At 37.8% G+C, this 24,309-nt stretch overlaps 2 protein-coding genes across 3 annotated transcripts in view; one reads left to right on the plus strand and one right to left on the minus strand.

Annotated features, from left to right (window-relative positions):
• Positions 1-21,321, plus strand: znf185 (zinc finger protein 185 with LIM domain). Of its 2 annotated transcripts, XM_079838835.1 has the most exons (26): positions 1-96; positions 1,568-1,618; positions 1,844-1,964; positions 2,043-2,147; positions 4,336-4,368; positions 4,450-4,518; positions 4,915-4,962; positions 5,056-5,136; positions 5,221-5,301; positions 5,448-5,504; positions 6,635-6,703; positions 6,784-8,013; positions 8,129-8,188; positions 10,898-10,945; positions 12,356-12,436; positions 13,072-13,125; positions 13,620-13,670; positions 13,762-13,797; positions 13,886-13,936; positions 15,635-15,694; positions 15,972-15,998; positions 18,288-18,356; positions 18,446-18,496; positions 18,726-18,821; positions 20,592-20,694; positions 20,871-21,321. In XM_079838835.1, exons 2-26 carry the CDS (start codon positions 1,609-1,611, stop codon positions 20,967-20,969), a joined length of 2,790 nt encoding a protein of 929 aa, XP_079694961.1. In that variant the 5' UTR covers positions 1-96; positions 1,568-1,608; the 3' UTR covers positions 20,970-21,321. The 2 variants fall into 2 exon arrangements, with proteins under 2 accessions (XP_079694961.1, XP_079694962.1); XM_079838836.1 differs by lacking the exon at positions 4,915-4,962 and having other exon boundaries at positions 30-96.
• The window catches only part of pofut4 (protein O-fucosyltransferase 4), a 16,274-nt gene continuing 13,159 nt past the window's right edge, over positions 21,195-24,309 (minus strand). Inside the window, exon 4 of the mRNA XM_079838837.1 lies at positions 21,195-22,068. Within this exon, the coding sequence (XP_079694963.1) occupies positions 21,921-22,068 (148 nt within the window). The 3' untranslated portion in view covers positions 21,195-21,920. The remainder of the gene's footprint in view (positions 22,069-24,309) is intronic.

A 24,309-nucleotide genomic window follows, 5' to 3' on the forward strand; every position in this document is an offset into this window, starting at 1 on the left:
GAGTGTGTGTGTGTGTGTGTGTGTGTGTCAGTCAGCTGAAATCACCAGCACTGCTCAGTGCATCTCTCCGACTGCAGCTCAACTCGTACTCTTCAGGTAAGAGTGATCTGACTCTGAGTGATCTGATGTCTTATATCTGCTGGCTTCATCTGTGCTGGGACATATGGCTTAGTCAAAGAAGTGTCTCTGGCTTTCACACGGGCTCGATCGCAAACATGTTTCCTCTTGCTCGTGTTGACTCATGAAGGTCGCTCTGTGTCACTCTGGGGCAAGGATTGTTTGAGAGACTTTGGCTTTATGGACACACTGGGATGTTCGTTTGGAAAACCCACCAAACTGTTATCGGACACTAGGGGTGGTTGACTTTGAAATCTGGTGTATCGAACTAACGTTCAGGATATAACGTTAAAGAAATGTTATGTAAATGTGATCAGGTGTTCAGAGGTCGTGGTTGTCGGAGAGAGATAGTGTGTGTGTGTGTGTGTGTGTTGCCTGGATGGACAGGCTCTTCTACATGGTTTAGAAAAGAAACCTTTTGCGTAATGGTTCAGTGTGACAGATCCTAACTGATATATATCCACATAACTCGGTTAAATAAACAGAGATAATGATGATTTATGGACTATCGTGCCAGAACTTTGACTCGTGTAACTTGAACTATTTCCCTGTTGTTGAATGTGTGAGTGAATCTGTCCGTTTCCTGGAGAATTTGCTGAATGAATTTTTCCGCTCGTGGGAATTTCTTTGAAGAAAAGTTGTGTATTGACACTCCCACGATGGGAATTTCTTTATGCTTTGGTGGTTGGTGTTTAAATTGCCAACAATTCGCCTTTCGTTTAATAAATAGTGCGCTTACTTTATATACAAAATATGCGGTGACCAATTCAATAATAATAGTTGATATCAATATATTTGTTAATATACACACACTACCATTCAAAACGGTTATGACGTTTTTAAAATCTTTTCAACGGTAATTTTAATCTTAAATCTGAATTTTCATGTTAAAATTCTTATCTTTACATTTCTTTTACTTTTTTTTATTGAAACAAAGAACAGAGTTATCATGGATGTTAAAATATCAGTACACAGAATATTTCCACCATCTTGATATACAATATCACACTTTCCTCAATGGCTTAAATACATAATCCATTTCCCCAAAGCTTGTTACATTTTTCAGATTTGAGCTTTAATAAAAATGTAAGTCTCTCCATACCATATATTTCTTTTACTATCCCTAGCCATTGATCCTTTGTTGGAGGGTCAACCTGCAGCCATTTGCGGGTTATTGCTTTCCTACAGCTTGCTAATAATATTTTTATTAAGTATTTATCCTTATTTAAAATATTTTCTGGTATTTTGCCTAAATATAATGTAGTGAATGAAAAATCAATCTCTACTTCCAATCTCTGCCACTACTTCTTGCCAAAAAGATTTTATTTTTGGGCAGGCCCAGAAGATATGTTAATGATTAGCCATCGGGTTTCACACTGCCACATTTTAGTTGCATTTTATTGAAAAATCACAATAAATCATCTTTTTTTTCTGTCTCTCTTTTGTCCAGGTGTCTTCCGAGGAAGGATTTTCACTTGATCGCCACTAACAATGTCTAAAGGTACTTTTCGGTGGATCTCACATGAGTCAAACCACCAGAGTTTCTTCATAAGCCTCTTCATTTATGGCATTCCACTCTCACAGCCAAAACAATGATATCCTGCGTCACAGCATCAGATCCTGTCGTGCCACATGTCACACATTGCTTAACACACTCCACTCTCAGCCATACTCAAACTCAAACTTATAGTGTTGTGATGTCTCTGTATGTTTGTGTTGACTTCAGAAGCGGACAGACAGTCGGTCTTACGGACCACAAAGGTCCGCACCGCTCTGAAAGGAGACGGCAGCTGGATACAGAGACAGCAGCAAGCAAATCAAGAGAGAGAGGACGAGGAGAAACCATGGTGAGACAGAAATAACAACGCTTGTTAAAAGCTCAGAAAGTTCCCAGGACAATGCTTCTAACTGGTTCTCCCTTGTAGGGTCGCTGAGGTGCGAGCAACCCGCGCCAATGGTGTGTTTGAAGAAACAACTGCTGAATCCTCACCCGTGGTCAATGCGGCACTGCCCACATCCGACACCGAGAAGTAAGCATGGCTACTCTTCATTTACATGTGTTCAATTAGTGAGCCTGGAGCTCATCACCTGTCCTGCGTCTCACGGGTATATTTGAGGCAATAGCCAACAATACACTGAATGGGTCAAAATTATCAATTTTTCTTTTATGCCAAAAATCATTAGGGTATCATGTTCCATGAAGATATTTAGTACAATTCCTACCGGAAATATATAAAAAATGCACTATTAGTAGAAATATGGATGGCTAAGGACTTCATTTGGACCACTTTAAAGGAGATTTTTCTCAATATTTCGGTTTTTTTGCACCCTCAGATTTTCCTAATATTGTCCTATCCTAACAGACCATACATCAATGGAAAGCGCATTTATCAGCTTTATATGATGTATAAATCTCAATTTAAACAATTGTTGACTGGTTTTGTGGTCCAGGGTCACAAATGTGCTGTTTTGAATCATTTTTAGAGGATTTTGATAGAAGAGCATTAAAGTTTAGAGTTGTGTGATCTATGACGTTTATCTGGTGGTCACACACTATCCCCAAGCTCCTGGCAGACCTTGATGAGTATAAAAATCGATGTGTTACGATGATGTGTTACGATGTTGTGTATTTCAAGAAGTGGAACGGGCCCATAACCGAACCCTGAGGTACACTAGCAGTTAGCAGGGTTTTTGCGGGTCTTTAAAAGTCTTCTGCAGGCCTTAAAAATGTCTTAAATTGGAGCAGAACATCTTAAATTTAATATCATGGCATTAAATTAGGGCCCTATGATTTCTGCAATGTGGAAAACGGGTACAGAATCGCAGAATCCTTTCATAAAAATGGAATTTACTGTACAATGTTGAAAGTCAAGGACTTTGTTAACTTTTGGATGAATAAATTAAAAGTAGGATTGAAAGGGACAGTTCATCCAAAAATGAAAATTCTGTCATCTTTTACTCAACCTCATAAATAAATGAATATCTTCCTCAGGAATTTAGTTTTCCAGTACAAATATCTAAACATCCATCAAGATACATTTACTTGAGATGCAAAATGAAGAAATTAAGTCTTGTTTGAGTTTATCCTTAAAACTAGAACAAGTCTCTGTCAATTTCTGAACCCATTGACATTTGTTCTTGTTTTATTTATAAAATCACCTTCACAAGATCACAAGATTACTTATCTTATGTCACGTTGCTTCTCAAGTAAATGTATCTTGATTTAAGAATCTTCTAGATATTTGCACCGGAAAACAAGACAGAACGACTGAAAAAGCACTTTTTTTGTAGTGATCAGAAGGTTCAGTAAAAGTTATTTCCATATTCTAGTGTTTGGGAGCAGAGCTATTCTCACTTTTAAGCTATTTTTCTTGTTTGTTTAATTAATTAAAAGGCAATGGAGATCTGATGGAAGTTCAAACTTTGGAGTGTCACTGATACAACTCATTGTGTGCTTAGACGTTTACATTTAGAGAATATATTCATAGTTTTCACGTGACGTCACACGCTTATAGGAATGCCCACCTGGAGGGCAAAACAAGACTATCCTCCATTGCCCGCCCGTCATTTTCACCAGGTTTGTAGTCAGTATTAATGCAGTAAGAGTGATATTAAAATACAAAATTCTATATTTATTGATGTTGCATACTTTGTACAGGAAAGCAGATGAACACAGAATATTAATGCAACACAAGGTTTCACGTTAAGCGTATTTTCCCCATCGAAACCCAATAAAGAAAACTTGTTGCATTCATATTCTTAATAAGGTCTTAAGTTTATCTTGCAGAAACCCTGAGTTAGTTGACACCAAGATACCATGAGGAATCAATCTGTGAAGTAATACTCACACCAGAAGAGTGCAGTTCTCAGAACAATGAGGCGAATTACTGTGTCAAAGCTGTAGGCGATATATATATATATATACATATATTGAGAGGACGTTCTTGCCAACCGCAGGGCTTTGTTGACCGATCGCAGGGTTTCTATTGAATGTCTGCTTTTGAAGCATGGCTGATGATTGTCTAGCTGGTTGTTATGAGAAGAAAGAAGACAAACAAGTGCCCTATTAGTGTAAGGTTATGTGCTTTTTAAGCATTAGGGATACCTGATACTAGGATATATGGCTTTGTAGAACATCTGTAATTATATAGATGTTCTGTAAACCCTAAAATCTGTCTGTTTACATGTTAAAAATGTATTTCGTTTTCATTTTCACAGACCAAAAACACCTTCATCCGGATATATAATCAGGTAATGAGGATATTCAAGTGATTTTGGATAACATTGCCTGTGTTATGCTTTCCCTCATGTGTGATCATTTTACTTTTACAGAGGGGTATTCAGAAAAACCGATTCCAAGCCTGCATCCACTACATCCACTACACCCACCAATGGATATGCGTAAGCAAAAAACATTCAGTGTCAGAAACCACCATACTAGTTCTACTGAGTTTAGGACATCATACAATAAATCCGGTAACACTTTAGCTTAGGGTTCAATTCTCACTATTAGCATGCATATTACTAGGATATTGGCTGTTATAAAGCACATATTAATGCCGAATTCTGCATGACCTTAAACCTGCCCAATACCTAAACTTAAACGCTACAAAAACTACCTTACTAACTATTAAAAAGCAGTTTTTTGAGGCAAAAGTCATAGTTAATAGTGAATATGTGCTTCCCATACTAAAGTGTTACCAAAATAAATTAATATAGATGTAGTTTATTCACCAATATAAGATTTGATCTAGTAAATCCATTTTAATAGTGTGCTATTTGTTTCTCCTCCCTTAGCGGATTAAATAGCTTCACCAAAAAGCCATCTGATAGTTACAAGAAAATGTAAGTGAGCCTCAAGCGTGTCACACACACAAAGCGTTTGAGCTCATTTCAGAACATCTTAATTACATTTATTTCCATATTTTCATTTCCCAGAGCCCCTCACACAATCCGGCCCAGCAGTGAAAAGACGGTGCTCTCTGAGCCCACTCTGGATCCAGAGGAAATGGACAAGAGGTGAGAGACCACACACACTAATGGATGAGGAATCCTTGCTCCTCTTCGTAAAATAACCTTTCCGTCGTGTGTGTCTGTGTGTAGGACAGAGGCCGCTCTCGGTGTGCTGAAAAGTTCGGCAGCCAATCGGCGTTCATACGTAATGTCTGCTGCAAAGAAATATGGGTAAGTGCCTTTTGAAATCTGTGTTTTGGAAAATACCATGATAATACCATGCACTTTAGGTCTGGATAAGTAGATATTACTACTAATGTTAGGACGAATGCATATCCCATCCCTCACTGCACAATGTTCACATCTACTATTTCCAGATCTACAGAAAAACCAGACAACCCTGATGAGACCAGCGCATCCTTTGTTGCCAAAAGGTACCTGGGAAATTTCTGGGTTAAACGAGACAAACTGACTAAAGTAAAGTGGCACAGCTGATGATATGGCAGAAATTAAGCTTAATCATCTATCATTATGTGTATACACCGATCAGGCATTACACTATGACCAGTAAAGTGAATATCACTGATGATCTCTTCATCACCTGTTAGTGGGTGGGATATATTAGGCAGCAAGTGAACATTTTGTCCTCAGAGTTGATGTGTTAGAAGCAGGAAAAATCAAAAGTGCTCAAGGAAGGACTAGTCGAGAACCGGCCACAGGCTCATGGGCGGCCGAGGCTCATTGATGCCCGTGTGGTCCAATCAAACAGACGAGCTACTGGAGCTCAAACTGCTCCAGAAGTTAATGCTGGTTCTGATAGAAAGGGCTCCGAATACACAGAGCATCTCAGTTTGTTGTGTATGGGGCGGCTCAGCCGCTGACCAGTGCCCATGCTGACCCCTGACCCCTGACCCCGCCCAAAGCACCAACAGTGGCACATGAGCATCAGAACTGGACCACGGAGCAATGGAAGAAGGTGCTGGTCTGATGATCACGTGGATGGCCGGGTGTGTGTGTGTGTGTGGCTTACCTGGGGAACACATGGCACCAGGTGCACTATGGGAAGAAGGCGTGGCGGCGGAGGCAGTGATGCTTTGGGCTTTCATGGAAACGGTATTCCCTGCTGGCTGTGGCTCTTTCAGCAGATAATGCGGCGCCACAAAGCACAAATGCTTCAGGAATGGTTTGAGGAGCACAACAACGAGTTTGAGGCGTTGACTTGGCCTCCGAATTCCCCAGATCTCAATCCAATCGAGCATCTGTGGGATGAGCTGAACAAACAAGTCCGATTCCATGGAGGCCCCACCTCGCAATTTACAGTACTTAAAGGATCTGCTGCTAACATCTTGGTGCCAGATACCACACACACCTTCAGGGGTCTAGAGGAGTCCATCAGAGACGGGTCAGCAAAAGGGGGACCAACACAATAGGACATAATGTTATGCCTGACGGGTGTATGTTTCCATTAATAAAAATCAGCAATAAGTTCAAGTGTCCCACCCCTATATTTTATTACTATAGCTCTCATCCTCATTCCTTGTGCGTGTGTGTTTGGTTTTTGTAGGGTTGTTATCAATAATGACGATGATGATGATGACACTACATCATCTGTTCAGTCTGTGCTTAAGCAAAGGTAAGCTACACAACATCTGTCGGTTATACAACTTCAGGCTCTTATTTCTTGTCTTAATTGCAATGTTACTGTATCTACAGTGTGAAATCCAGCATCACTCCTGCACCAGTGGTGAAGGAGGTCAAGCCAGCAGCACCAGACACTAAATCTGCACCTAAGACGCTTAGCACAGAGCCTAAAGCTACACCGGCCCCTAAACCAGCGCTTGAAACAAAAACAGCTCCTGAAGCTAAACTAGTGACTGAAACTAAACCTTCAACACAAACTAAGACAACTGAAGCTAAACCCACATCAGCGCTGCAAAATACAACACCGCCTAAAACCGCATCTGAACCCACAACACTAAATAAAACCATCACTGAAACTAAACCAGTTGAAATTAAACCAGTAACAACAACTGAGACTAAACTAGTGGCTGAAACTAAACCTACAGCACAAACTAAGACAGTAACTGAACCTAAACCCATACCTGAAACTAAACCAGTTGAAATTAAACCAGTGACAACAACTGAGACTAAACCAGCAGCTGAAACTAAACTTGCAGCACAAACTAAGACAGTAACTGAGACTAAACCAGCAGCTGAAACTAGACCAGTTGAAATTAAACCAACAACAACAACAACTGAGACTAAACTAGTGGCTGAAACTAAACCTACAGCACAAACTAAGACAGTAACTGAGACTAAGACAGTAACTGAGACTAAACCAGCAGCTGAAACTAAACCAGTTGAAATTAAACCAACAACAACAACAACTGAAACTAAACCAGCAGCTGAAACTAAACCAGTTGAAATTAAACCAACAACAACTGAAACTAAACCAGCAGCTGAAACTAAACCAGTTGAAATTAAACCAACAACAACTGAAACTAAACCAGCAGCTGAAACTAAACCTACCACACAACTTACTACAGCAGCTGAAACTAAACTTGCAGCACAAACTAAGACAGTAACTGAACCTAAACCCATACCTGAGACTAAACCAGTGGTTGAAACTAAACCAACCACACAAATTACAACAGCACCTGAAACTAAACCAGTGGTTGAAACTAAACCTACAGCACAAACTGCCACAGCAACTGATCCTAAACCAGTTGAATCTAAATCTACCACAAAAACTATGACCGCAACTGAAACTAAACCAGTGCTTGAAACTAAACCAACAACACAAACTAAAACAGCAACTGATCCTAAACCCACATCAGAACCTAAACCAGTCGAACCTAAACCCACAACAACAACTAAAACAGCAGCCGATCCGAAACCAGTGACGGAAACAAAACCAGCATCCAAGCCGGCTCCAGAGAAAAGGTTTGCTCTATTAATATTCATATTTAACTCTAATGTTAAATATATAGCCTATGTACACTGAAACCTCTAGCACTGCATTCTGCTCATGCCTTTTCTTGTTTTTAACCCTTTGCAGCGCTCCAAGCCTGATTGAGCTGTCCGACTCCCTGATATCCTTCGACACAGAGTCTACCAGGTACAAGATCATCCGATTAATACACAATAGCCCTGCCATATAAAGATCCCGTTCATTAATCTCCGTGCCAGTCGTGCCGATTTATTGCTGTTTGATAGGACAATGCAGTCAGATATGGGATATGAATACAGACACACTGTCCATAAGCAGCTTCAGAAATATTTATTTAGTCAAGTATGGCTCATGCGCACAAAATGAACAAACCTATTCAAGGAAAATAGGCTAGTGCTTTAGTTTGCACAGCTATACTACAAACAATAGTCTCGTTGTGCTTTTATATTGTTTTCCATTTCTTTTGTTGAGGAAAGGTGTACTCAACTAAAAATGAAAGTTTAGTCATTATTTACTCACCCTGGTGTTGCTCGAATGACCTTCTTTCTTGTTCGAGAAACAAAAGGAGAGTTTATTTATTTATAAAATGCCCGGCTTGTGCGTGTTCATATATGGTGACTTTACTAAAGGGTGTAAAGGTATCATAAAACAATCCCATGCGACTCGTGCTTACTATTACAAGTGTTCTGAAGACGATTTGGCAAAAAACAATCTGAAATATGATTTATTATTTAGAGAAAATCCTAAAAAAGAATGGCCAGTTTTTATAGGGGACGTCCCATGCTGTATGCACACCACATATGAAACCTTTTTACTGCTGCGTTTTGGAGATTTGGGAACACTATATTGCTAAAAGTATTGTGACGCCCCTCCAAATCACTGAGTTCAGGTGTTCAATCCCTTCATGGCCACAGGTGAATAACTCAAGCTCTAGGCCTGAAGACGCTTCTACACACATTAGTGAGAGAATGGGCCGCTCTCAGGAGTGTGTGTGTGTGTGTGTGTGTGTGTGTGTTCGCTTCTACACACATTAGTGAGAGAATGGGCCGCTCTCAGGAGCTCAGAGAACTCAAGCGTGGGGCCGTGATCGGTGGACACCTGTGCAATAAGTCCATTCGGGACATTTCCTCACTGATAAATATTCCACGCTTAACTGTTAGTGGTGTTATAACAAAGTGGAAACAATTGGGAACAACAGCAACTCAGCCACCAAGTGAAAATCACAGAGCGGGGTCAGCGCATGCTGAGGGTCACAGAAGTCGCCAACTTTCTGCAGAGTCAAGAGCTCCAGACCTCCAAACTTGTGTGTCCTTCAGATGAGCTCAAGAACAGTGTGTAGAGCTTCAGGGAATGGGTTTCCATGGCCGAGCAGCTCATCCAAGCCTTACATCACCAAGTGCAATGCAAAGCGTGGGATGCAGTGGGGTAAAGTGAGCCGCCACTGGACTCTAGAGCAGTGGAGACGTGTTCTCTGAGTGACCAATCACGCTTCTCTGTCTGACAATCCCATGGACGAGTCTGGGTTTGGCGGTTGCCAGGAGAACGGGACTTGCCTGACTGCATTGTGCCAAGTGTAAAGTTTGGTGGAGGGGGGATTATGGTGTGGGGTTGTTGTTCAGGGGTTGGGGTTGGCCCCTTAGTTCCAGTGAAAGGAACTCTTAATGCTTCACCAAGACATTTTGGACAATTTCATGCTCCCAGCTTTGTGGGAACAGTTTGGGGACGGCCTCTTCCTGTCCCAGCATGACTGACCAGTGCACAAAGCGTCGCTCCATAAAGACATGATGAGGAGTTTGGTGTGGAGGAACTGGACTGACCTGCACAGAGTCCTGACCTCAACCCGATTGAACAGCTTTGGGATGAATTAGAGCGGAGACTGAGAGCCAGGCCTTCTCGTCCAACATCAGTGCCTGACCTCACAAATGCGCTTCTAGAAGAATCCCCATAAACACACTCCTAAACCTTGAGGAAAGCCAGAAGAGCTGAAGCTGTTAGAGCTGCAAAGGGAGGACCGACTCCATATTAAACCCTATGGATTAAGAATGGGATGGCATTAAAGTTCATGTGCATGTAAAGGCAGGCGTCCCAAAACTTTTGGCAATATATGTATGTCACATTATTCCACTTAAGAGGCCTATAACGAATGATTAGAAATGAGGTCTTTATTGCCTCTGAATTGTAATAATATCCAAAACGCAGCAGTAAAGTGGTTTCATATGAGGTGTGCATATAGTATGGGACGTGGAACTGGCCATTCTTTTTTCCACCTGAACTTGGCTGTCGCTCAACTGTGTGCGACTGCTTTCATGAGAGTTTGAAACACAGCCTATGCATTTGTTTTATCTCTAAAATAGATCTTCTGAGATATATATGGTGTATGGCAAACTGTGCCAGGTCTGCGTAACAAAACTATCCCAATGGTCAATCAAAAATAGCCTAAAAGTCGCCCAAATGACCATATCCCAAATATCAAAATATGCCACTCCCATTCCTGAAATGCTAATTATGCCAAATGAAAACCACTATATTATAGAGATGATAAACACAGCTCAAAGGCTACAAACCAGTAGCCCTACTTAACTTCTAGCACAGTTTTATCATTGGTAGAATATAAAATATTTCAACACAAATGTTTCAGTCAAATATAATTTATGCTATTTGTCAAACCTGTAACATGGTGAGGGGGAAAAAAAATGAATGGACTCGTAATTCACTACTAATATGTGCTGGACATGTTATAATGATGTAGCAATGAGACTTTATAGAGCATTTCAGATCGAGCTGTTCTGCTTTAGACCACAAGAGGACACAAGAGCTCTCTCAGAGACGCCACTGGTCAGAATCTGACTCTGATTACTGTGTTTGTTGTTCCTGCAGTTCTGGACAAATGGATCTGCTCAGTCACGATCTGCTCATAGACAACAGGTGAGAGTGACTGTATGCATTTATCATTATTATTCACATCTAGATCCCCTGAGGAGTGTAATATGCACAACAGAGATTATAGTCATTCGGCAAAATTGATGCCTCATATACATATGTGTACAATATTACTTGAACCATGAATGCTGAGGCTAAATTTGACTATATAAACATTAATATAAACATTCTAAACACAAAACATACAGTAACAAACATGGACATTTTGAAGAAAACAAGATAACATTACAGTACCGAATTGTATTTGTCTCTTCTGCCTGCATATATTTGGTCAAAAATACAGAAAAAAACTGTAATATTGTGAAATATTATTCCAATTTAATATAATGGCTTTCTGTTTTAATATACTTTAAAATATAAGTTATTTCTGTGATGCAAAGCTGAAATTTCATCAATTTTCAGTGTCACATGATCCTTCAGATATCACTCTGATATGATTTATTATCAATGTTGGAACAGTTGTGCTGCATAATATATTTTTAATAACTTGTGATACTTTTTATAGGATTCTTTGAATAAAAAGTTTAAAAAGAACAGCATTTATTCAAAATAGAAATCTAACAATACAGATCTTTACTATTAATGTTATTATTATTATACATATATTAATTTCTTTTAAAAAAAATAAACAAAAAAATAAACGGTAGTGTATATTGTTACAAAGATTTCTATTTTGAATAAATGCTGTTCTTTTTTAAACATTTTATTCATCAAAGAATCCTGAAAAAGTACCACAGGTTACAGTTTCCAACATTGATAATAAATCCTCATGAGAATGATTTCTGAAGGATCATGTGACACTGGAGTAATGATGATAAATTCAGCTTTGATCACAGATATTAATTATATTTTAAAACAGAAAGCCATTATTTTAAAATTGTAATAATATTTATTTCCCAATATTACTGTTTATTCTGTATTTTTGATCAAATAAATGAGTAGAAGAGATTTCTTTCAAAAACATTAAAAATAGTAACTAATAAAAAACGTAGCTATATATTTTTTTCTTTTAATTATACCATAAATATTAATAATAAAATAAGTTACTAAGTGACACTTTTATCACTTTCTCTTAAGAGTTTTTAGTTAGGAGACAATGATTTAGTAAAATCTGAAAATTTGATGAATATTTGTTGGAACACCAGCTTTTCTTTTTTTAATAAACACACTTCAGTTCACAACCATGAGCACAAGGTTTGTTCTGTCAAATGAAACCGTAAAGCTGTCAACCCTGTTCACTTACTAAATCCATTATTATACCCAAACATCATATCATTTTACTTGAGATGCCTATTAGCACAAACACATTATTTACATGGATAAAATCCTTCAAACTAGAAAAGGAGCTAGTTTTATAGCAGGAGTGGTTGAATGATCTGGATGTTTCTCCTCCAGTCCTCTGCCTCAGACGAAGAAAGCACAGCACAGTCTGGACCTGCTGGCAGACGATCTCATTCCCTTCAACAACAGCAGCAGGTGATTCTCCTGCTCATCTCACCTTTCTGCATGTGCAATATAGCTAACACACACTGCTAATAATGCAAAAATAATGAGGAGTGCAAAAACTATAGGTAACACATTATTTTAAGGCCACAGTTATACGTTGTAACAGTACTACCAACGCTATCTCACGACCAATTCGTACATAATTTACGAGGTGGCTAATTCATACGAATTTGTACGTTTTGTCTAAACCCCAGTGACGGGTAGGTTTAGGGGCGGGGTTTGAGGTAGGTCATTCGTATGAATTCAGACGAATTTGTCAACTCTTGGCAACTCGTCAAATACGTACGAATTAGCAAAAATCGTACACATTCATACGAGTGAGGTCGTACGAATCAGCCACCTCGTAAAATATGTACGAATTGCCGTGAGATCGGGTTAGTACTACAAATACTTACTATAGTAATAACAGTAAATGATGCATAATTACAAGCAACCGTATCTCTATAGTAAGTACAGTTCATTATTATTACTCAGAACTTATTTGAGTAAGTACAACATCACCTTAAAACAAAGTATAACCAAACTATATATAAAAGCAGCAAACCATTAAAGCATTGGCTGAAGTATTGATTGAGTATTGAACATTGTCATATTCCCTCTCTCAGAACCAGCACTGACTACAGTTATAGCCGGACAACTCACACTGTGGATCTGATGAGGTACAGATTTATTTATTTATGATCATTTACACTGACATTTTAACACGCAATCTGAAATCTGAATCTAGTCAGCTTCTGTTTACAAAATTTGATGAGCTCTATCCCTTTAAGTTATACGTACTTAAGTACTGAATATTAAGTATTCCATGTCATCTCTTAATGCACCTATAATTAAAATAAACTGTGTGTATAATAACTAGGCAGTGTTTTTTATGCTCTGTTGAATAATGAAAAACTATGAAATACCGTAAGGCACAGATTAGTGTGGCCAACATTTAAGTGGTTATTCAATGAATATCTGAACAGTAGAGAGAGCGCACACCATTTTTTACAATGTTTAAGATGTCATGAAAACCACCCAAATATTCACACATTCTCATCATCGATTTGCTTTATTAATAGTGAGTTGATCATAGCGCACACTTTTCAACACACCACATTGCACATGTTTCTGAGCGGAGTGTGAAATCTGTGTGAAATGGTTTATTTTTCAGCTCAGATGTTCCATTTGATCCCTTACCGACTGAGGGTGAGCCCACGAAGAGGTAATGAACGCGCAGATATCAGTGTTTAACAGTTGTGTGTGTACACACACCGGCTCACGGCTCTTTCTCTGTCTGCTTGTGTCTCTCTCAGTCCCCGATGGTACCGTCCTCCTGCGCTGGACTCAAGGTGATTCTGCACATCTGTTCGCTGACTTAATGATGATAATGTTGACCATGACGCGGTTTCTCATAACAGTGTGTATTTGAATGTTCAGTTCCACAGATACAATCAATGAATTTCAGAGTCCTCTAGACCCGATTGCTCAGTGAGTATAAAACAATTCACATGGACTATTTTTCATTTAATTTAATTTCATTTATAATCAGGGCTTGACATTAACACCCGCCAAATGCGTGTGTATTTCAGAAGTGGTGTGTTACACAGTCACTCCGGCGGGTTTAATTGTAGATATAATGTACAGATGCTGGTCTTATAATTAGAATAACATCAAAAAGTTGATTTATTTCACTAATTCCATTTAAAAAGTGAAACTTGTATATTATATTAATATATTACACACAGATTGATATATTTTAAATGTCATTTTATTTTATTTTGATGATTATAACAGACAACTAAGGAAAATCCCAAATTCAGTATCTCAGAAAATTAGAATATTACTTAAGACCAATACAAAGAAAGGATTTTTAGAAATCTTGGCCAACTGAAAAGTATAAACATGAAAAGTATGAGCGTGTACAGGACTCAATACTTAATTGGGCTCTTTTTGCCTGAATTAGGCACTAATTTGGCACTGCTCAGGTGTTATGAGATAGTGATAGTGGCCTTCAGCTCTTCTGCATTGTTGGGTCTGGCCTATCGCATCTTCCTCTTCACAATACCCCATTGATTTTCTATGGAGTTAAGGTCAGGCCAATTAAGAACAGGGATACCATGGTCCTTAAACCAGGTACTGGTTGTGCGTAGTGGTTCTTGAAGCACTGACTCCAGCTGCAGTCCACTCTTTGTGAATCTCCCCCACATTTTTGAATGGGTTTTGTTTCACAATCCTCTCCAGGGTGTGGTTATCCCTATTGCTTGTACACTTTTTTTTCTACCACATCTTTTCCTTCCCTTCGCCTCTCTATTAATGTGCTTGGACACAGAGCTCTGAGAACAGCCAGCCTCTTTTGCAATGACCTTTTGTGTCTTGCCCTCCTTTTGCAAGGTGTCAATTGTCGTCTTTTGGACAGCTGTCAGGTCATCAGTTTTCCCCATGATTGTGTCGCCTACAGAACTAGACTGAGAGACCATTTAAAGGCCTTTGCAGTTCATTTGAGTTCATTCTGAGATAGTGAATTTGGGATTTTCCTTAGTTGTCTGTTATTATCATCAAAATTAAAATAAATAAACGTTTGAAATATATCAGTCTGTGTGTAATGAATGAACATAATATGCAAGTTTCACTTTTTGAAAGGAATTAGTGAAATAAATCAACTTTTTAATGATATTCTAATTATATGACCAACACCTGTATACATTTTTCAATTGTAGTCTTTAAAAAGGCTTCTGGGATAATCAACTAAGTGCAATGTAGTGTTGTCAAAAAATACATTTATACGGAAATATCTGAAACGCTTCTAATACTCATTTTCCCCAGAATGAATATGAATATTGTTGCTCTTACAGGGCTTGAATTTTGCCATGGACATATTGCGCATCATTTTATTAATTCCCGCAGAATTTTTGCTTATTGCACTTAAACAGTCAAACACACAATATAATGTCAAAATCCATCCATATCCATAAGGCAGTTTTTCCACATGGTGTTGATGTCAAAATTGTGGCCAGTGAAAATGCTGAGTGGAAAACCACTAGCCACAGTGACTGGAGAGCAGAAAACTTAATGTCAAGCCCTGATTATAATATTAAAATAGTTTGCAAAATGTTCAGAATGTCATTATACACAATGCATTTGATCAACCAGTAATATTAATCCAGATGTTTTGCATTTTATTGACAGTATGCCACCAAGTGTTTTGGTCACCTTGGCTGAAGATGTCATTCCATTTGACACTAATAGGTAATTCATTTATGCAATTAATTTCTGTCACTCCACAAGCTCAGCTTTATTAGCACAGCTCATTTCTTGAGAACTTGTCTGTGTTGATTCATATTGTTTGCTGTGAAAAGTCAATAGCATAATGGGTTAAAGTCCCGGAGGTGGAAGTGGCAAACCCAACCCTAAAACTCCACCTGAGCGTCAGATAAACTCTCACACAGGATCGAGCGCTCGTTCACACGTGTGCTCACACTCTCAGGGAATAAAACTACACTCACAACTTCTGCTTTCTTCACAGGAGCAGCTGGAGGACAGACATGGACAGGTAAAGTGCTGCTGTTCTTATAATAACTCATGAAAACATTGTTTTATGACTTACTTTTGAACTGCCCTAAGCAATAATGCAAGGAGTAATTGAAGAAAACATACATTTAAAACACTAAAAATGTGGTCACGTCATTCTTTGATACTTCCGCCGTAATTATATCAACGCTATTTAACTTCAAACTTTCTTATTAACATAAACTGAGAGTGTTGATATATTAAATTAATTAAACATGATCAGGGTTTCCACGAGTCTTACTTTGACCTTCCACAATTTAAGGCCTAAAAAATGTCCTGTAATTTGTCAAATTCTGGATGAATAAATCAAAAGTAGATCAGTCCACTTAAAGGAAGTAAAAGTCATTAACATTTGATTTAACCATTAAAGCAGAGTCCAGATTTTTTTTTTTAAATAAATAAAACAAAATTAAATTGCATGCGCTGCAAAACATTAAGTTCTTCTACAAATATCTAAACATTTTTAAATCAAGATACATCTACTTGACATGCAAAATGAAGAAATTAAGTCTTGTTTTCTGAGAAATTGAACAAAATTAAGTGAGTTTATCCTTAAAACTAGAACAAGTATCTGTGATTGGGTATACAAATGACTTGCATTTGAATTAAGTTAATTTTTATGATCACGTCAGCAGATATTTGTTCTTGTTTTAATCATAAAATCACTTTCACAGGATTACTTATCTCAAACTTTTAAGCTATTATTTGTAAAATTAATTAAAAATGTATGGCGATCTGTTGGAAATTGTATTTTCAAACTATATGTATTACACTGTAAAAAAAATCCAACTTATGTTTTGTATGACAAATTCAGCTTTTAAAGTTTATTCAGCTATTTAACATGAAAAAGGTTTGTACAACTAATTGACCGTAAGTTGAGAAAAAATCTTCTGCAGCTGGTTGCCTTAAACTTTTAAGTTTTCTCAACTTTTTTTTTTTTTTTTACAGTGTATACACTAATGTATTAGTGTCACTTATACAACTCAATGTGTGCTTAGACATTTACATCTAGAGAATATATGTCTCCTTTCAATTTATTCCTTAAATGTTCTTTAATTGGTCTTTAAAAGGTCTTAAAAATATCTTTTAACATTATTTAAAAGGTCTTTAAAAGTTATTTAAATGTTATTTAAAAAGTCTTTCCAAGGTCTTAAAAAGGTATTTAAACGTTATTTAAAGGGTATTTAAAAGGTCTTAAAAAGGTATTTAAACGTTATTTAAAAAGTCTTTAAAATGTCTTTTAACATTATTTAAAAGGTCTTTAAAAGTTATTTAAATGTTATTTAAAAAGTCTTTCCAAGGTCTTAAAAAGGTATTTAAACGTTATTTAAAGGGTATTTAAAAGGTCTTAAAAAGCTATTTAAACGTTATTTAAAAAGTCTTTCAAAGGTCTTAAAAAAGTATTTAAACGTTATTTAAAAAGTCTTTAAAAGGTCTTAAAAATGTATTTAAACGTTATTTAAAAGGTCTCTAAAAGGTCTTAAAAAGCTATTTAAACGTTATTTAAAAGGTCTTTCAAAAGTCTTAAAAATGTCTTTAAAATGTCTTTAAAAGGACTTAAGGTCTTAAGTTTACCTGAAGAAACCCTGATCATTTTGTGATTCTTCAAGATTCTGATTCGTATGTTTTTTCTGTATGTAATAATTATTTTTATTTTATTAAATAATTCTCTGTCATCCTTAGAAGTTTTGTATTTTCATGCACACAAGAGCATATGTTCTTACAAATATTACACAATGATTTACTTATATAATATTAACTTCCAGATTTATTACCCAATCTGTGCAAGAAATCCGAGTTTCCAATAATGTCTCATTTTAGCATAAAAATACTTTTGAGGGCTCTTTGAAGTCTTGATAAATCCTACAGAGGATAAAAAAGAGGAATTATAATGTCAGACATTTTTTAAATAAGGTTAACAAGCATTTACCGACCCTTATATATATGGTATATTGGCCGAAGAGGCTAAACTAGCTTTTCCTGTTTAGCACGGAGAAAAAAATATAGGGCAGGTTTTCTAGGATAACAGCTACATAAGTATAGCCCTGCTTTATGTCTTAGGTTTCTCATTGTTTCTTCAAGATCTGACTGAAATAATGCCTTGACGGAGACAAATGCTTTAAAAACGCCGCCTTTCTCCCATATCTTCAGCATTCACCTGTGTTTCTGTAGATCACAAGCATAATGATTTACATAAAAGCCCAGGAGAAGCTTCTGCTGCCCGTCACATGTGTCATGTGATCACTCACATACTGACTCTTTTGTCTTGCAGTACCAAAACCAGCACTAAAACAGTGGAGACTTCTGTCCAGGAGAAGATACCAGAATCCGAGTCCAAGAAGTGTGTGTTCTTCTAATGGAGGCCGGTTGCTTAACCTGATTTATTATCGTCCGCTTGAATGCCTGATGGTCTTTGTTCTCTGTTTTTAGGGGGTTTGTCTTTGTTAAGGAATATGTGAATAATGCAGAAAATGATGGCAGGTAAGCTGGAGGCTTTATTTTCTTTGAATAGTTGTGATTTTGCTCAATTGGTTTTCTTATTTTCTTATTGCATATGATACAAAAGTAACATAAATATTGCAAAAATCTGAATTAAAACTGCATGGCGTTTAATGGGCTTATGTAAGGCATAATATTATCACACATCACTACAGCAGTGCAGTAGATCTGTGGATCAATGGCATAAACATGACTTTCTTCCCTCATATAGCAGCACCGTCAACTATTCCCCATATGACAGCTCAGACTACGTGTCTTCAACATCCTCCAGCTACAACTACAGCAGCCCCAGCAGCTACTCCTCCAGGTAACATCACACACACACACACACGTCTGGAGTTATTCTGTACTTATGAATGTACACTCGTGTGCCTTCTGTGGCATTATATGTGACCCTGGACCACAAAACCAGTCATAAGGGATGACTGAGTCTGAGTTAATAAGAATAAATGCGCTTTCCATTGATGTGTGGTTTGTTAGGATTGGACAATACTTGAAAATCTGGAATATGAGGGTGCAAAAAAAACTAAATATTGAGAAAATCGCCTTTAAAGTTGTCCAAATGAAGTCCTTAGCATTGCATATTACAACTAATAATACATTTTTGATGAGGAAAACTGCCATATATACCACCATACAGATCATTTGTTGTTATTAGTGCTGTCAAAATTAGCGCAAGGCCCAGAAAAGCAGTTAAGACATGGTTAAAATAGTCCATGTGACTCCAGGGGCTCACCCGTAATGTTATGAAGCCACGGGAACGACTTTATTCAACTTTCGTCTCACGCTCGCGTGTCAAATACATTGAATACGTAATGTAGCGCATCGATCTATGAAAACACTGCTCTCAAATCCCAGTGTTTCTCAGAGAGCCTCAGAACCAAGGCAGAAAATAGCCTATTAATTATTCATTATGATGTTTCTGAATGTAAAAACCACACAAACGTCATAAGTTGACCTCAGACAACAGTATAAAAAAATAAAAAGGCCAGTTCATGACCCCTTTAAATGGCTTTTCTGAGGTATCTGTGAGTTACGTGACTTTACACGCTGTTTTATCGATGTCTTTCGGCGGTTGAAACACTGATTTAGCGAGACTTAACTTAACTGTCAGTTTCATCACCGCCTCTTTTTAGGGGAAAATAAACGAGACTTCCCATAGACTTCAAGACAAAATAACGGCGCAAACAACGTCCGTAAGAACTGAAGAAATCACTCAGATGAAGCGATTATGTGTCCTGCCAGGCCAGTTTAAAAGCATGTCCCTTCCCTTCTCCAATCCATGTTTTTCTTCAATGAACAGGAGATTTTATCCCCACAGTGGATGCATAAGAGACTCATATTTCATATTAAAGATGTAGACTTTAAGAAATTGATATCACAGATAAAAAGCACAGATTTTTATAATAATAATAATATATATTCTAATGACTTTTAGTCATAGGCTGTCTGCATACTAACAGGTAACCCAGCAGTGTTTTTGTAAAAACTGTTCTGTAAAATATAAACATTATTATATTGTTATTTTTATTCTTAAATACTCTATTTTTGTTATTGTAATAGTAATATTTCTTATTTTGTTAAATACTTTTATTTAGCAATAATCATAATAATAATTATTAGTCATATTAATATATAAACACAAAATATTATATACACACTTTTCATTTGTAAAAATAAAAAATAAAAATCGCATTTTCAACCAGAATAATCGCAATTAACTATTTTCCCCAAATCGTGCAGCCCTAGAGAAAACATTCAAATCTGATGCTGCACAAAAACGAACACGTCCAAGCCAATGTTGTTTCTAATCTTTGACATGTGACTGAGAAATCACTTTTTATATTGAAAATAAGTCATTTTGTGTGTTTTTTTCCCCAAAATCAGTAACAATTTATATGAACCTGGCAATTAAAGAGTAAAAATCCTGGATTTTTTTAAAGGCTAGTGAATTTGAACAATACGATTTTGGTTCTTCAAAAGGAGAATGGATTTAAAACCAAGAACACCGTGTTAGTGAATAAACAGGAAGTGTCAGTCACATGAGCCCTAACTAATGACCTGATTTTGTCTTTAGAAGAGACGGGACTCCCTGCACATACTGTGGAGAACTGGTGGGAAATGACGCCAAGATCACCATTGAGCACCTGAACATATCCTGTCACCCATCCTGCTTCAAGGTACGCAACCTCATCCGCTCACACAAAGACTCTTTTTTCTCTTTAATGTGTGTGGCACAATACGCCGGATGTGTTTGATGTAGTTTGGGAATGGGATACACCACCCTGCTGTACTTAATGATATATGACAACCTGCTGTAATGATGATGCATATTGAGTTTCTCCTCCGCCCCCAGTGTGGCATCTGCAGTAAACCCATGGGAGATTTGCTCTACAACATGTTTCTCCACCGTGGGACGGTTCACTGCGAGAGCTGCTACTCCAACGTGCTGTAAGGATCCGCGAAACTCGCCTCTACAACACGGGCCGCCAGCTTACTAGAATAGGAATGACTTTTACTGACCCAAAACAAGTTCCTCTTCCTTTATCCTCACATTCTGGAACACCTGAATATTTTCATTAAAGGGTTTCTAGTGCTACGCTTGTTGCAGGGATTTTTATTATTGTATTTTATTCTGTTCCTTTAAATATTTAGTCATCAAGACAGCAAGAATGTATTCGTCTTTGTTGTATTTAATCGGAAGCCATTTTGAAGAAATGATATGACGGTTTCATTATGTATCCTGCATCGCGACTCACCATTACTGTAATGCAACGCTCTCATCAATAAAGTTGTATTCTCATTTTATTGTTTTGTTACAAGACTGTGCAGTAGAAAATATAAATATATAAATATTGCATTCAAAAATAATGAGGTATGCAAACACTTACGATATAAACGGCAGGTCTCAGAAGTTTTATAGGAGAATCTCATGAAGGGCGGGTCATATGTCAGCCAGAAAATGACATTTTGCGTATAGAAAATGACATATTCAGGACTTTTAATGACAACAAACACCCCCCAAAATGTTTTCCATTACTGTAATGTGAAACAAAAAATCACCTTGATATGTAAAAAACACATTTTAGAATATATAATGAAAAAGTCACTCCACATGATGGTCCTTTCCTTGTGATTTTTGTAGTGAGATTCTCATGCGTATAAAATGCAGTGATTTCCTTCTGTGGCGACGGCTAGCAAGCCTGAGTGATTGAGAGACGCTGGAGGAACACACAATACTGATGAGAAACATCCACATGCAGATGAGACTGTGATTGTTGAGTTATAGAAGCATCACAAAGGCTGATCTGCCGTGAGTGTTGCTCCGTGCCGCCCTCTCATTGGCCCCTGGCTCTCATTGGCCCCTGGCTCTCATTGGCCCCTGGCTCTCATTGGCCCCTGGCTCTCATTGGCCCCTGGCTCTCCTCATGGCGATGCTCTGGATGTGCTGCCACAGCAGCGAGGGCTCGGACACATTGTGCCTGAGGAGCGACTCCAGACCCTCTGCCTGATCCAGACTCTGCCAGTAGTCCTGCGGCCACATCTGGAGCCAGCTGAGGACAAACACACACACACACACACACACACACACAGTCACTCTCCTGCCTTCAGAACAACAGCAGTCGCAGCACATTCAGCTCAGCGAGCCATGTTCTCTCACACTTCACTCCGCTCTTCTAGGGGCCGTTCACACAGAACATGCTTTTCCATTGTTTTTCAATGTAGACGTGCACTACATGACTATTGTGTTCACATCTTTTGTAGCGTCTCAGAAAAAAGTTAAAATCAGTTAAACTTTTAAAAACACAAGGTCTAGAGACTCGTCAGTTTCAGTTCTCTTAGGGTGTGTTGTGTTCACACTTAATTCAGTTTTAATTCAGTTCTCTTAGGGTGTTCACTAGGGCTGTCACTTTTGTAACAAAATCCTGTTCGATTTTTGACACACAAGTGTCATTGAATCGATTCTAAAATCGATTTTAAATGACGTTTTCATGTTCAACGCAAAATATAGCCTATACGCCAATCCACGGACAACTAACGGGCATTAGGATGAAACTAAAGAGGGCGCCTGAGACGCACAAGTCAGCAATATTTCTGATGATTTATTTTGTGCACAATGACAAACAGGAGTGCAACATTCAGGGGAAAAAAACATTAAGCAGAGTCGACTGCCATAACGTCAAAGCCATGTTAAAGCCTGTAGCTAATGTTTTTCTGTGTTTACGATTATAAATTCAAAAAACAAATGTGTTTATGATTATAAATATAAAAAACTAAAAATTGTAGCCCATGAAAAGAGGTGGAAAATAAAGCTTAAAACTGTACTAGCTTACACTGAATGTGAAGTTCGTGTGGATAATTTAACGTAATTATTCAACCGTTCAAAATGAAACTTTGAATGAACTTAGCTTGCGAACAGGCCATGTGTGTTTTTTAATTGAACGTAACCGACACTTAAGCTATGCGGGCGTTACTGATGAAACGTGCAAATAAGGCTCTATTACAAATTATTGGACAGGAAAACAAGTCTAGCAACTTTTTTCGGGGTCCAGAGCAGAGCGTTTTTTAGATAGCATACAATGACATGGAGGCGCTGGCTCCGCGTGAACAACGGCTTAAATGAACAACTACTACCCTAGGAGAAAAGCTTTAGTTGGGGCAGGCCTATAGCCGTTTATTTCAGATAGACTATATTTGCTCCAGCATGTCACAGAGGGCATTTGGGGTTGAGCGAGCGGCGCTCAGAGGAATGAGAAAGCTGCTCTCCATTCTGGAGGAAATCGCGCTCATTCTTTTCTACGCACACAGCATTGTCACAATATGACCTCATGCAAGTTTTAAAAGCATATTTCAACATATTAATAATACCTGTTAATAACTTTTTTATTTGTTTAATTCATTAAAAAATAATAGTGTACATATTTGGTTAAAATCGATTCCCTATTTTCGTTTTCGAAACTAAAGTAAAGTGACAGGCCTAGTGTTCACACTTTTAACCCTCTGGGGTTCTTCGGTCATTTCTGACCCCAATTTTATTTTTTAAATGTTAAAAATCGTAGCTTCACCGGAATGGTCCAAAAACTTGGTGACTTTATTGGTACTTGGTATATGAACACCCAAAAAATTGGGGACAGGATTTTAAAAGTCTAAGTGGTCGTAAAAAAAATAGTCACACTCAGGACCTTCGGGTCAAAAATGACCCCCATAGGAAATGAATGGGAAATTGGCAAAAATATGCAGAAAAAAGGACTCAACAGTGAAGGGGTGAATCTCTAAAACATCAAGAGTGCAAAACAGACAAAAAACTCACACACACACACACACACACACACACACAAAAACACAATTAGCTTTTGGAATGGCACGCATTCATTTGTGTGTGCGTGTGTTTTTGTGTGTATAAAAGTGTGTGTGTGTGTGTGTGTTTTTTTTGTCTGTTTTGCACTCTTGATGTTTTAGAGATTCACCTCTTCACTGTTGAGTCCTTTTTTTCAGCATCCTGGCTGATTTGTAGATTGTATGCACAAAAAAAACTAATTTCCCATTCATTTCCTATGGGGGTCATTTTTGACCCGAAGGTCCTGAGTGTGACTATTTTTTTTACGACCACTTAGACTTTTCAAATCCTGTCCCCATTTTTTTGGGGTGTTCATATACCAAGTACCAATAAAGTCACCAAGTTTCGGACCATTCCGGTGAAGCTACGATTAAAAAAAAAACATTTATAAAACACAAGATCCACTATAGTGGTAAAAATGTGCTATTGTGTGATAAAAATGCTCAATGTGTCCACC

The sequence above is a fragment of the Gobio gobio genome (genome assembly GCF_949357685.1).
Source record: "Gobio gobio genome assembly, chromosome: 16".
NCBI lineage: Eukaryota > Metazoa > Chordata > Actinopteri > Cypriniformes > Gobionidae > Gobio > Gobio gobio.

What these genes read in the sequence shown, in the direction of transcription:
- znf185 (XM_079838835.1), top strand. An exon ending in TCATCCGGATATATAATCAG is followed by an intron (nt 4,369 to 4,449) that starts GTAATGAGGATA and finishes TTACTTTTACAG; the next exon opens with AGGGGTATTCAGAAAAACCG. An exon ending in CACACTGTGGATCTGATGAG is followed by an intron (nt 13,126 to 13,619) that starts GTACAGATTTAT and finishes TTTATTTTTCAG; the next exon opens with CTCAGATGTTCCATTTGATC.